Source organism: Dreissena polymorpha, chromosome 2, assembly GCF_020536995.1.
Source record: "Dreissena polymorpha isolate Duluth1 chromosome 2, UMN_Dpol_1.0, whole genome shotgun sequence".
NCBI classification, from domain to species: domain Eukaryota; kingdom Metazoa; phylum Mollusca; class Bivalvia; order Myida; family Dreissenidae; genus Dreissena; species Dreissena polymorpha.
The window spans coordinates 139,105,185-139,118,835 of record NC_068356.1 but is presented as its reverse complement, the minus strand read 5'-3'; the positions used below and the strand labels follow the sequence as shown (position 1 = coordinate 139,118,835).

General features: G+C 31.7%; 1 protein-coding gene across 2 annotated transcripts in view; it reads right to left on the bottom strand.

Annotated features, from left to right (window-relative positions):
* Positions 1 to 13,651, bottom strand: part of LOC127869191 (zinc finger protein rotund-like) — a 245,230-nt gene that overhangs the window by 206,309 nt on the left and 25,270 nt on the right. For both annotated transcript variants that reach the window (XM_052411533.1, XM_052411534.1), the window contains 2 exons: positions 11,701 to 11,896; positions 5,724 to 6,226 (listed from right to left, as the gene is read on the bottom strand). In XM_052411533.1, coding sequence (XP_052267493.1) covers positions 5,724 to 5,785 — 62 coding nt within the window. In that variant the 5' untranslated portion in view covers positions 5,786 to 6,226; positions 11,701 to 11,896. The remainder of the gene's footprint in view (positions 1 to 5,723; positions 6,227 to 11,700; positions 11,897 to 13,651) is intronic.

Here is a 13,651-nt window from a genome sequence, read left to right as displayed (position 1 = left end):
GTCAGGTGAGTTTTTCATTATTGAAATATCTGAAAAATTCCATTACTTTTCTATTACCAAACACTGTATAATTTGCATATGGAATTAGACATCAAACTTAAAATGACCATCATGGTGGTGATTTAAATTTCTCCAACAAAACTGTTAATTTCATTTTCTGAATCTATTTGTAGTAATATTCTGTCTATACTTCCACTAAAATAAGCACTTTTCGATTGCTTTTTCATGGAACAGTATTTTTTGTATCATTGAAAATGTATATTCAAACTGTGTTCATGACTTTTTTTGTAGGCATGGACAGAGTTTCATTTTGTGTGGATTTTCTTTTAAATTAATAGTCCAGATTTGTAAGAAAATTAATTTATATGAAGCTTTTGTGGATGCAAGAGTCTATTTTAATGTCTGTTTTTTTTAATTAGAGTAACCAGAAGAGTTTTCTGATTATTTTTTTAATTTATTTAAATCTTGCTTTGCTCACAAATAGTTTTGCAACAAAAAAATAATGCCTTTTTAATGATGTTCAAGTAATATTAATCATTTATTTTGGTTTCCAATAAATACAGAAATATATTAAAGAGAAACTATTGCTTAAAATCTATGTCATTGTTCATGAGTACATAAGCCATGTGCTGCAAAAATAGGAGAATTGGGCTAATTCATGTAAGGAAGGTGTCATTCCAGATAAGCCTAATCAGGGAGATACTTTCAGCCTAGTCTGGATTTTCGCTAAGAAGGGACTTTCTTTAAACAAAAAAAATAACGGTACATAAAAGAAGAAAGCAGGCTGCACAGGCTAATCTGGGACCCCACTTTTCACACATGCATTAAGCCCCATTTCCCAGAGCACGGCTAATATCTAACATCTCAAGACATAATCCTGATTTGTATTCAGGGTACAACTCCTTGTTACAAACTATTACAAGTTCTCATTTCTTAACCTTACAATCTTCCACTTTCATCACAGTATAATTATATATCAATTAGGAGAGTCTAATGATTTCAATATTCCTTAGCTCTCCACACAAACTATGAAGTTGAGCTCAAATATTGCATAAGTCTCTCTGCACATCAGCATCTGCTAAAGTCATTATGGTTATTATCAAAACTATGATGTGAAGTTATTGTAGACCTTTACCAAAACAAGATTTCTATCTAATGCAGTGTCCTATTGTGGAGTTAGCTTCTGATTTGAGATATTATTTCATTATCTCCTATCACTTCAACAACTTCCAATATAACTAACCACAAGGGCTATAGTTTACTAAAACAATATATTGCCCAGCACAAGGATCAATTTCAACAAAGAGTATGTTCAAGTTGTTGGATCTAGGTTTGGAACATTCAAAGTTAAACAATACCCAATCCATGGACAATTGTTCATTCCTGGAATGAGTTTCTGCAAAAAATTGTTTGCTCATTCAACAAGATAAAAGTTGTAATCAAATGAACAGGTTCCTCAGTTATTGCTCCTCTTCAATTATTGGTCATTAACCAGTAAATGAAAATTAAATTGCAAATATTTTTGATTCAGTCACTGAACATAGCACTGAAGCATTAAAAAGTAAAATAAATAATACATGTTGTATCAATATTAAAATGTTAAAACAAGAGATGTGTTTGTCAGAAACACAATGCCCCCTACTGAGCGGCTTTGATACATGTTTTTTTGACATTTGACCTTGAAGGAAAACCTTGACCTTTCACCACTTAAAATGTACAGCTCTATGAGATACACATGCATGCCAAATATCAAATTGCTATGTGAAGGGACATAGAAGTTATGAGCATTTTTCGAAACCAAACGTGAAACCTAAACGCAAAGTGTGACGGACAGACAGACGGACAGTCTGATCACTATATGCCCTCCTTCGGGGGCATAAAAAAACTATGGCCCACCAGTTTGGTAAATTAATCGGAATCTGTTGCTCACTATTATATTTATATTTACTATTTATCAATAGTAAGTACCGTAATAACTCAAAGTTTTTGGATACTTACAAATAATAACATAAGTACAGTCAGGTTACCATTACCGGGTCATTACCCATAGCGGATCACTTTGATGTTCAAGACTGCGTATCGCGATAAATAGTTGACATTTTTAGATGATATTTTGCACACAGCATCTTCAAGGCCTGTTCTTTAAAACGCAATGATTGAGTTGTAATCGTCTCGTTTCCAAATCTAGGTTGAACATGTTTAGCGGCAACATGCTATAACTCTGTTGGAAAGTAAGAAGTTTACGCATTAATTTAAAGGCCATTTAGTAGTCTTTCTGCCTGCAAAAGTCCATTTCAGTTTTGATTCATGTTTAAGATTTTGCAACACCTTAAATAAACTGAAGAATTAGCGCAATAACGGATCAAGCATGATAATATACGTATTAATAATATATTATAATAAAATATATGCAAATCTTGTTGATTCTTACAATAAAATTAATGATCTCAATTTTAATGTTTTATTTATGTTCCATGTTAAATATCGATGATTAGAAATGATTCATACAATGTACATGGTTTATAAGATGCCCATATCTTTTCAATCTTTTAAGGAATTTCAACAAATAATACATACAAGAACACCATGCGTAAAGTGTGGATACAACACACATACAAAACAATTAATAACACAAAAATGAATATAATTTATATCTGGCAATGTAACTTGGTCATTGTTAACAACACATTTCATGTTTCAACAGTTCAAATTGCTTGTTAGATGCCCCCCTGAGTAGTTTCAGTCACGTGATCCGTTATGGCTACAACTGATTCGTTAGTGCATGAATTCTGAGGCGAAAAAAAAGGTATCTCAAATACATTTTGCCTGCGTTTAAAAATAAGTCTGTGTGCTGAATCAGTAAGCAAAGGTAATATTTAATCAAACTGGTGTAACAGAAGTCTCAAAACAGGTATTGCTTTTCACCAGAACAACTTAATTACGCTACTGATCTGGTAATGGTAACTTGACTGTACACTCGGTGTCCTAAAATTTAAAGGCAAAATATAACGATGTTAGAAAATGTAGACAGTATAAAAATTGATTATCATATACAGATTTGCAATTTGTATAGCGTCAATTCCTTCAACAAATAATAGCAAGTGCTTGTAAAAAAAGTAGTTTATTAGCCAATATACATGCAATGTACTTGTTTCATGTTAATAATGTACTGTCGTGGAGTTGTTTTAATGAAAGACAAGATGAGAAATTTCATAAAAACAATTTATCAAAATTACGAGTTTTAATCATGGTGATTCTTATATTGTGTTTGACAGTAATTACAGAACACATAGTCCTTGTAGATGTTTTCGTCTGTCCCCGCCAGTAAAGGATCTTTCAAACGCAACGACAAATGTTTCCATACGACAATGGGTTTAGTTTTACTAGGTTTCTTAACCAACGCACATGTAACAAAATTTGGAAGATTAAGCCATGTTTTACAACTACTAATAGTTGCCCATGAAACAAGCGTATTCATTGGTTGTTAAAAATAGAATTACCAATGAGATCATTTGTTACAAAAAAAGAAAAACACTTCTGGAATTTTGAAGAGAAAGACAAGGGTTGAAAAGTTATTCGTTGAGGAATTGAAAATCTTCGTCAACTAATTTATCAGTGGGCTATTGCAATTAATTAACTGACGAACTGATTAATCAGCCCATCACTAGTGGTTGTATAATCTGCAACAACACTGAAAAACACAATACACACAATGGGTAATAAAGTTGTTAACAATAAGCGCTAATCATTACTATTCTACATAAATGAAGTCAACACATTCGATACAGCTGTACTGCACCCACGTTTTACAGCAATGTCACATGTCAGTTAAGTACACTGTGTAATCTACACCCCTTTGTGTAAAAACCGGATTTATCTTGATTACGAAACAGATGTATGTATGCGTGGATTACGTTGGATTTTAATGTCTCATACCTACGGTAATTCAGTCTTAATTTTGTTCAAACATGGGACATAATTGTTCGTTAGGAACTTCAATTCGTCAATCGTCACGAAAATTAATGCCTGACGATTAATAATGGTTTCACAGTACTTTTTGAACATTGAAACAGTAAGGAGCCATGGCTTGTGAAAAGGGGTCTTATGATTTAACATTTCAGTGTAGCTCTAGACCATTTAGCGCAGTCTGGTCAGGAGATTTGCTATTGAGAAAGCAAAGTTTTTCGTGGTCACTTTGGCGCGCAGGGTAAATAATGCATTATTTTATCTTAGTGATACAAAGAAGAGGTCAGCCATTAAAATCAGCAAATGCAGTCTCGGGAATTGAAACTTATTTAAGTTTATTAAAACAAGAAACCGTCGGAGACGGATGATGCTCCCCAAATTTTTTTTTTGTCACAATACTGCACTATTCAGATTAAAGGAAACGTCTTGAGGGGCATAACTAGTTTGACAAAATAATAAGATGGATGGTTTAGCAACTTAAACATTTCAAAGGGCCATAAGTCATCTAACCAGAACCCACTAATAACATGCACACCTGGTAGTTAAGCTTCCCATAAAGCTTCATTGAAGTCCAGTTAGTAGTTGGGGAGAAATAGCCCGGACAAGAATTGCACTATATGTACAGTTTATAGAAAATTTCAAAGGGCAATAACTCTGTAAAAAATCATCCGACCATAACCCGCTGATAATATGCACATCTCCTGTTGGTAGTGAAGCTTCACATAAAGTTTCATAATTCCCGTGATAAGTTGCTGAGAAATAGCTCGAACAAGAATTGCACTATATGTACAATGGAAAATTTCAAAGGGCGATGCTCTGTGAAAAATCATCCGACCATATACCGCTGATAATATGCCCATCTCCTGTTGGTAGTGAAATTTCCCATAAAGTTTCATTGAATTCCCGTAATAAGTTGCTGAGAAATAGCTCGGACAAGAATTGCACTATATGTACAATGAAAAATTTCAAAGGGCCATAACTCTGTGAAAAATCATCCGACCAAAACTGGCTGACAATATGCACATCTCCTTTTGGTAGTGAAGCTTCCCATAAAGTTTCATAGAATTCCGGTCATAAGAAGCTGAGAAATAGCCCGGACAAGAATTGCTCTATATACAGTTAAGGGAAAATTTCAAAGGGCCATAACTCTGTGAAAAGTCATCCGTCCAGAACCCGCTGATAAAATGCACATCTCCTCTAGGTAGTGAAGCTTTCCATAAAGTTTAATTGAATTCTTGTCATTAGTTGCTGAGAAATAGCCCGGACAAGAATTGCAGTATATGTACAGTTAATGGAAAATTTCAAAGGGCCATAACTCTGTGAAAAATCATCCGGCCAGAACCGGCTGATAATATGCACATCTCCTCTTGGTAATGAAGCTTCCCATAAAGTTTAATTGAATTCCGGTCATTAGTTGCTGAGAAATAGCCCCGACAAAATTGTGCACGGACGGACGGACACACGGACGGACAAACGAAGCGGCGACTATATGCTCCCCCCAAATTTTTTTTGGGGGGAGCATAAAAAACACTGACTCATTTAAATAAAAACCAACAACTGCTTAAGCTGTGCATTAAATTTGAATTTCTTTATTTTTTCAACTTGGAATAGACGAGAAGAATAAAATGGCAAGCACTGGATTCAGTAGAAAGCAAAGAAACACATCCGCATGATTGTAAATACAAACTTAATTTTGGACCGAAACTACTACTGGTATATATATAAGTGTGATGTTTAACCGTGTATGGATGTCTTACCTGAACCACCGATGGGGCGGCTGGTTCCCAGTCCAGTGGGGACCATACGTCTCATTGTACATCCCGGCAGTCGGCAGTGGCCCCCCTTGCTATCCTTGTAACACTGTTTATTTCTCTTCAAGTTTCCCTGACAGGTTTAATATCCATGCGTTTCCTAGTCCGAGATATAATTCTTAAAACAGTTCTTTAGGCTCATTTTTATTACAAGGGCTTTTGTCATAATTGTTCTTTTCTTTAATTATGAAGTTGATGAAGCATTTGTCGAAACATGCACATGTGAGTGTTTATACTTTTAATCTGTTTAAAGCAAAGTTTTCAAACGAAAATATTCAAGTATTTTTCACCCATGCACTTTTTGCTTGCTGACATCAAGCTTACTTGTATTGTTTTATATTCCTTTACTTTATGTTTACAACAAATTATTTTCGCCCAGGCATGTATTTAATTTAGTTAAATTATACATCTTCCCTTGTTTATGACTTTTGAGTGCAACAGCAGGAGACCTGAAATTATATAAAATACAAATAATTTTCTTTTTTATAAACATTAAAAAATTATTGAACAATCAAATACAGAAGACAAATAAATTCAATTTATACAAGAAAACAGGAAAAAAAAACATTGTTATTCTTTAAATTAGGTTCAAGCTTCATAAATAAAGTATTTTGATGCATTCTTTTCTCTGTAGCCTCATTACAGTGAGTTTATAACCATATGAAATCAAACAGTTATAGAGAATACTAAAATATGTCCTAAATATGAAAACACTAATTGGTCGACCAATTAGGTAACACTTCATTAGGAAGACATTTATTACTGCAGTAAGGTGACAATTGATGAACACAGCATAAAGTCTTTATGAACTATGTTAAGCACATTTTCCTTATTCAATTTTTAAAAATTATTTAATTTGTTGCAATATATGATTGCCAAAACCAGCATTCATATGAATTTCCATTCAAAGAAATAGTTTACATTTATTTAAAAAATTCACATAATTCATAGTAAAAATACAATACATAAATACAAAGAAAGTACCTGCTAATATAACTGGTAACTTGAACAATGTGAATATTGATATGAAATAACATGCATTTATATAAGCATAACAACCAACGCTTGACCATTGAATTATTCTTAGTGCATTTATGGTGACATCATTGTTCTGGTCAGTAATGGAAACAATCAGATTCAGGCGGTGTCTGCGATATAGTGATTCATAATCACCTTAAAATGAGTTGTTAATTTGTGCGGCATTCTTGGAAAGAGAACTTCGTCTTTATCTTTAGAACTGCATATTAGCAACATTTTCTGATGTCAACCAGTGCTGGATTTGTCACTAAAAAAGTGATCTGTGTACACAATAAAATATATTATTGAACAAATAACATTTCTGCATATATTAAAAACCCAGGCTCAAAACTGATAATTTAATAAATGTAAGAAATTTCATGTAATTGTTTACTCAATATAAAATTACATTGTAAAGAAAAGGTTGTACATTATTTTGGAGAACATGCTTGCATTTACATCTTGTGCCACAATTTACAAACGGGAAACATTGCTAATTGCTTAAATTCTGGTATAAAATGCTGTTTTCACAAGGAAGTTTCTATTCAACATGGTTAAGCAGTTTCAGAGAACCACATCCTAGTACCAGCACAGCACAGTCATTCACATCACCTGGGTCACTGAGTCACACAAAACTAGGGAGTAAAAAGTAATGATGACATTCACCTTTGCCTCATAATGATTTCAATTAAGTCTAAAACAAATTGCTCTGAAGCAAAATAAATCAAAACTTGCAATCTCTTAATTACTAGACATAATTCATTAGTGAATTAAGACACAATCCTGACTTCTCTGATTATTTGCATTTAGTAAAAATTAACACCAATTAATTAAATACTATTTAAAATGCATTTATCATTTTGGAGTATTATTTCACAAGAAAAAACTATTAGCAAAAGTTCCTTAGCAAAAAAAAACATTTCTATTTAAGGAAATATGTTTATAATCTCATGCACAAAATTCAAAAAAAAGACTAGGAAACAAGACCAAATTACCTATTAAAATAGGTGAAATGATCAATTCAACATTATGTTACATTGACACAAAACTGAGTATTTTTTTTTAAATACAATTGTTTGTATAGACAATATTAAGAAAATGTTGAACTTCTATTCAAAATGTTTATTTACTACTTTAAGAAACAATTTCATAGCTTCATCTGCATGCACATTGATTGAAAAATGGCTTAATTGAATCTAGTACGGGGGAATTTCAACAATTGTTATTAACAAATAGTTTTAAATCTTTATTTTCTTTTTTATGTAAAAAAATATAATTGGAATGTTTTTTTATTGAAAATGGACTCAACTTAGTTATGCTTTTAGTTGTACTCATAAGACACTTCAAGAACTGTATTTTAATATTTTAATTATGATAAAATAGTTTCGAACCTTGGCTTGTACATAAAACATGTGAGAGGAGGAGCTTGACCCATTTTATACAAATAACACAGCAACTTTTGCTTGTGATTTAAAAACAAGCATGCAGTGACATTTCAATTAAATTTATTTCAGTAATTTAGTAATTTTCAATGAACAGAAATTAATGAGTTTACAATAGCTTGGGCCGAGTTTTTACCTTTTGTGGGAATTTACCAATTACCAGTAATCTATTATATTCCAATTTCAACTGCCACTTAATTATAAAATATATAACTTAAAATTAGTGACTGTTTTGAGCATTATCAAAATTATTTAATACCCTTTAAAAAATCAAGACAAAAGTATCATGCACATTAGCAAAGGGTTTAAATTTTAACTTATTAACCAATAAAATGCACAAAAATAAAAAGCCTTTCAGTTTAACTTCAGTTTGTTTCAAGTTTTATTAAAATGAGGGAATACAGCCCACTCTCTACAAACCCAAATCTCAATCAATCTAAATCCTCTGAAAACCGAAAAGATCTTCCAGTTCCGCTTGTTCTTCTACACATGTAATGGGCCAAATCTCAATATACCGGACCCTATGAATTCCGGATACCAAACATGTACCACCACGTTTGTTTGTTTGTGTACAACTTAACATCTGTAAACCAAACAGTGTGGAAAAATAAGCCATTTTGTCCAAAGTTCATTGAATCTGTCATTAACATTAAGTAATGATGAACAACAAACCCCATTAAAATTATTTAATTGTGTATTTTTACAATTTAATTGTTTGAATCAATTATATTGATAAATAATGTGTTTTGTTGATAATATACTATTCAATCATATTTGAATATTCTAAATAAAACAAAATACAATTAAATTGATATATAATGTGTTTTTTATAATATACTATTAAATCATATTTGATTATTCTAAATAAAACAAAATATTATATTAAAAGTTACCATGTATTGAAATATGAGTACATGAAAATGTTTCCCTTTTTTGAGACATGAAACAGATTCTCAAAGACAATTCATTCATATATTTAAATTATCTGTTTCTGGTTTGCAGTTTCAGTGTCAATGATTATCAAATGTAAAACTTTGTATTATGCATATTGAAATTTATATGTAAATAACCACATGATAACTGATAACGCTGATAATGTGTATTAGATTGACATAACTAAATGCTGTACAGATATGCCTAAAACCATTATAGAAAATGAACTCCCTGAAAACTGGACATGTTGTTCCGGACCATTTGGTGTTAAATACAGAGAGAGTTCACTGTAGTCTAAATCATGTTCAAATGTATTTTTATCAGCTTAATTCAACCATTAGTATGTGTGATAAGAAATTAAAAAAAAAAAAAATTAAATTGTATTAAAAAAAACAACAATTATTTGGTTAAACACACACAATTAGTATAAATACAGTTAATGTTTTTAAAGAAATTATATAACAATTTTGTTTACACCAATTTATTTTAGCTTAATGGCATCCAAAGCTTCAAGCAAAAGCTCGACTACCGTATTTAACATTCTGTTAATCACCTCTACTGTTATGTCATGTGTGACTGTGTAACTGTACACAGCTTTTATTTAAAATATTTTGATAAAAATTCATTCTTTGTGAACATTAAGTGTTTTTAAACTATATTCTTGCCACTTTTTATATATTTAATGAGATTTCAGAGTCATATAGGTGTAATTTATATTAAACAGGAAAAAAAAAAGGTGCATGCAGCAGTCATATTTATATCGATCATTACTCTATTGACCTAGTCAGTCTTTTATTTACCTATTGGCATTCATTTCATAAAAACCCAACTTGTATTAGGGCAAAATTATTACAGGTCATGAAAATGAATAAAACATGTCATTTGGTGTGCAAACCTAGTGGGTAATATACAAAGAAAATACACTTATGGTAAAAAGACCACATATGAAGCATAAACAAACACACACAAACACAAAACAGAGTATTCAGGAAACCATATTTATTCATTATCTTTAAGTCAGTATCTTTTCCCTTATTAATATAAGAGTTAATTGAAGAATAAGTTGTACTAAACACAGTTTAATTGTGTCAGGGCAATTTGTCAGACAAGAGAGGTTAAATTATGTGTTCTTAAGTAAATTAACAGTAATCCTTTTTGGGTGTTAACATATGTATTCATTCTTATTTCTAAGCTAGAAATTTAGTATATAATTCAAAAATCAATAATATATTTCTTCATAAATAAACAAATAACTTTATGTAGAAATAATCAATTCCACTGAATAACAGTTTATAATCACTTACAATTTATATGTTATCCATTTTTTATGACAATCCATATATTTAGTCCTCACACAAGAAAGTGAGAGTCATAAAATGTTACAAAATTTCACAATCACAATTTGTATTTTTTTCAAAATATTCCAATTACAAATCTCTCTTAGATTTTTTATCTTAATCCAAGACATCACAAATACAACTTCTATAGCCACATTCAACTTTTAATAACTGTTTCACTGGATCATCAAATTAAAGTCATCAAATCTACCATTATAAGAAGTGTCTCTGCCAATAGCACATTTGCAGTTTTGTGTACATTATGATACTAATAATCTCACTCATACAACTGCAAAGTCACATATGAACATTATACATAACCATACACAAAGGTACTTATGCACATATAATACACAGATGAACAATTCCTTCCATACAACACTTGCCTGTACGCACACACATACATACAGACACACACACTATTGTTTCAAGCCTTGTGAATTAGATTTTCTAAAAGCATTCCTGATACCTCTTTTAAATGACAGAAAAATGAATACATAAAAAAAGGTACAAAAAAATAAAAAATGTTACAATCTGCATTGACATTTAACACTAACATCAACCCTAAATCATTCCACAAAAATTTGGACAAAACATTAAAAACTAAAAACTGGTAAATACCTTGAAGATATTTTGAGTTTTTTTTTTACCATACATGCTTTCATAATCATTAACAACTTGACTAGTATAAAATAGATTTTTTTGTTAAAAAGATATATAAAGATAATAGGAATGCTAAAACATTACAAAAATAAGAAAAAAGTATATAAAAATATACTAAAATATCAAAGTGACATATTATTTGAAATCAGTATATGATTGATCAAAATCATAGACCTTATTGACAATGTCAGTGAAAGTCATTGGCAACAATTTTAACAAATTAAAAAAAAATACATAAACATATTTTTTATATAATTAAAACTTATTTAATTTAAAAGAAAAACTCTCCACAAAAAATGCTCACAAAAATGCCAAGAGAAAAGAATCACCTTTCAGAATCACAAGTTACCTAAGAAAAGTTGAAAATGATAATTTTCTGAGAAGAAGTAAACCCCCAGCCTAAGCTTACGCCACAAGTATCTCTAATTATTCCCAGTGCATTGTAAGATATGATGTGGGAGCAGTACACACACAACATGAGGTGGTGGGGAAAATGCGTGACTGACAGCCGCTGTTGATAATATCAATTACCTTAAAACATAAATATGCCTGAGGGCTCGTAATTGCTTTCTGCATTGCTCTGCAGCACAGACTGTCACAGCCGCCGTGCCGCCATGCAGCCCACCACTGTCCTAGGCAGCAAGGGTTTTGTCAGGAGTAAGGTAGAACATAGTAATCTTTTGCAAAGAAGCTACATATCCAGTTTGGGCTTCTTCTTCTGGGATATCTGAAACATTGGTCATTAGACAATATACTTAGTCAATGAATGTTAATACAAAATGGAGAAATATTGAAATGTCGAACATTGCCTGATGCATATCGTTATCAAGAAATTTTGGAAGAGTATTCACAAAATATTCAATTACATACATTAAATGCTAGTGAAACAGATGTCAAACTTATAACATCCATACATATGTTCAAAGCTTTTATTAACAGCTTCATAATAAGTAATAAAAATGGGATTAAACACAAAAACTTTTGCCATAGTTGCCTCAATCTGTGTATTCTTACACTCTCATTGGTCAAAGAAGTGTAAGAAACTCAAGGGGCTTAGCACAACATTTGGGGTTATCAGCCTATGGGCCCTGTTAATTAATATCTATGAACAAAGAAGCTATAATTGTGATGACCAGTCTGGTTAATGACTCGATCTGATTACTGTCCCCGACAGCGCAAGCAGCCAATATGGGGCGATCGGACAGCCATAGTTTTGACTGGCCTTACCGCCCATGTATGTCCACCAACAAGGCAACAAGTCACACATCCTGACATGGAAGTCACTACATTAATTACATGAAAATAGCATTTTATACCAATTAATTAATGTGACAGTAAGAAGCACTTTATGTCAGCTAATACAATGTAGTCCATAAAGAGAGTCGTAAAACTGACAGTGACCCCTCAGTCAGCAAACAAGCTCTAGACTAGGGACACTGATGTCAGGTCATCTGGGGTGATTCGGTTATTAATGTGCCATACTCTAGAAAAATGGGGCTTAATACCAGGGCTTTTTTTCCTTCTGTGGGAATGGCTGTTTTTCACAATTTTGGGAAGTTCGCGACTCAAATTTTCACAATTTTAAGAAGTTTGCAACTCAAATTTAAAAAAATTGAAAAAGTTTGTGACTCATTTTTTCACAATTTTGAACAGTTCGCGACTCATTTTTTTCACAAAATAGGGAGGCCAAGGCTGCAATATTAAATGAGATCAATATTTTCGCAAAAAAGTGCTCCTGATTGACATTACAATTGTATTCAACACAATTGCGTGCCTTTTGAAAAAAATGCACCTGCATTATTAAATTGATGTAATATGTATGATGTTTTACATGTATTTTTTTAATTGATTAATGTTTTTTTTATTTAATACATTATTTGAGCTTTAAATTCTGGTTCTTTAAATGTATAATTTTCATTCACATGTTTAAACAGATATACTTCATCTGTCACATCCATGTACTTAATAATACTTAATGTACTTATTAGCGACAAAAGTTAAAACAGCAACAATTCTAAACACAAGAGTGTGAAAGTTGTTGTAGTTGTATAGCATCAAATAAGAATGAAGTGCGTCAGATTGATCACGTCATAGGTCCCTACATCCACAGTTTGTAGTCATTCGCTGTCCACAGTTTGTGGTTACACATTAGTGTTGACAACCAGACTGCATGAGAAATCACAATGCATCAGAAATCAGCCAGAGTCTTAACAATTCTGTGAGAACACCTTGTAACCAATCTGTACTGCTTTTATCCAAAAGCAGAATTACCACGAAAAATACTGCTTACTATTGAGCTATTCCAATACATCAAAGCTTATAATCACAAGTACGGCTCTTAATACTCTTGTCTGGTTAATATTGAGCTACTTTTGTACAAGCAATAATGAGCTACTTTTGTACGGGCAATGTTAAATTATGGGCAATATTGAGCTACATTAGTATTGGAAATATTAAGCGACTTTTGTATATAGGTGATATT